This window comes from Neophocaena asiaeorientalis, unplaced genomic scaffold (genome assembly GCF_003031525.2).
Source record: "Neophocaena asiaeorientalis asiaeorientalis breed wild unplaced genomic scaffold, Neophocaena_asiaeorientalis_V1.1 scaffold40, whole genome shotgun sequence".
In the NCBI taxonomy this organism is placed as follows: Eukaryota; Metazoa; Chordata; class Mammalia; order Artiodactyla; family Phocoenidae; genus Neophocaena; species Neophocaena asiaeorientalis.
The window spans coordinates 14,843,142-14,844,361 of record NW_020185335.1 but is presented as its reverse complement, the minus strand read 5'-3'; the positions used below and the strand labels follow the sequence as shown (position 1 = coordinate 14,844,361).

The window sequence follows — 1,220 nt, the reverse complement described above, 5'->3', positions numbered from 1 at the left end:
GGGGCCACGCTCCCCGAGGCTGGTGGAAGGCGAACACCAGCGCCCTCTCGGCGAACTCGGGCCCGGCCGCGTCCTCGGGGAAGGCTTTCGGGCCGGCTCCGTGCAGCTCTGGGAAGGGGTACTGGAAGGCAACCACCCCGGGGCTGCCGCCTTCGGGGAAGGGCTCCGGCTCAGCGGGCGGCACCCCGAAACTAGCACCTGGGAAGCTGTTCTCAGCCGTGGGAGGCCAGGCGTCGGCCCTGCTGGCCTGGAATTCCACGTAGGAGGCCGGCCGGCAGGGGCTGGCGCCGCTGCTCTGGGGGGCCCTGAGGGGCGGGGGCCCAGGGGTGGCGCTTGGTGAGGTATAGTTGGTGGAGGTAAAGCTGGAGGGGGTCTCCTGGAAGCACTTTTGGAAGCTGAGCTCTTCCGGGCCAGGCGAGGCCTCAGCCCTGGGGGGGCCGGGCCTGAGACGGGCTCTGGTTCCTTGGTCCTGGGGGGCCTCGGCCTCTGGGGGCCGGGGGCCCTCTTGCTGCGGGCCCTCAGGGGTCTTTTCGTCCAGGGCGGGTTTGGGCCTTGAGCTGGCGATGCTCAGACCGTAGAGCTGCTGGGGGCTGATGTCCAGCCTGCTCGCCCGCCGTGCGCGAGCCTGCACCAGGTTCCTCCCTGCTGGGGCCTGGGGGCTTCTTCCCTTCCCAGGGGCGCTGCTCAGGGACTGGGTTCTAGGGAGTGGGGCCTTGGGCCCCGCCTTCCCAGCCTGCCGCACCTGGGTCTCAGGGCTGTCCATGGCTTGGGCCCCGCTGCCCGTAGTCTTGGCGGTCCTGTTGGCTGGGGCACTGACCTCACTGGGAGGTTGCAGGGGGCCCCCCGTGCCACTGGCTGCTGGGCAGAGCTGCAGGTCTCCGGTCATGGTTGGGGGTGGCGCTCCGAGGGGCTGCTCCCCAGGCATGGCCCCTCCGTCCTGGGTGCTAGGAGGATGCTGTGGTCTGAGGCGGGCCGCGGAAAGCGGGCTGGGCGGACATCCTCGCCCCTCGAGGGGCCCTGGAGGGGCCTGCTCTCATGGTCCTGAGTGGAGCCTGCAAGGAAAGGACAGAGTGGGTCGGGGACCGTGGGGCTTCGTGGCTCCCACGGTGGCGTGGCAGGCTGGGAGCAGAAGCGGCGGGCACGTAACCTGTACTTTTAGGGGAGGGGGCTTGGCTCCGTCGGCACCTTGAGAGATGAGAGGGGAAAAGAGTTGCTGTCAG

The 1,220-nt window shown here is 70.1% G+C and overlaps 1 protein-coding gene across 1 annotated transcript in view; it reads right to left on the bottom strand.

Moving 5' to 3' along the window:
* ZNF469 (zinc finger protein 469) overlaps nucleotides 1-1,220 on the bottom strand; it is a 15,693-nt gene that overhangs the window by 10,916 nt on the left and 3,557 nt on the right. Inside the window, 1 exon segment of the mRNA XM_024735736.1 lies at nucleotides 3-1,052. Coding sequence (XP_024591504.1) covers nucleotides 3-925 — 923 coding nt within the window. The 5' untranslated portion in view covers nucleotides 926-1,052.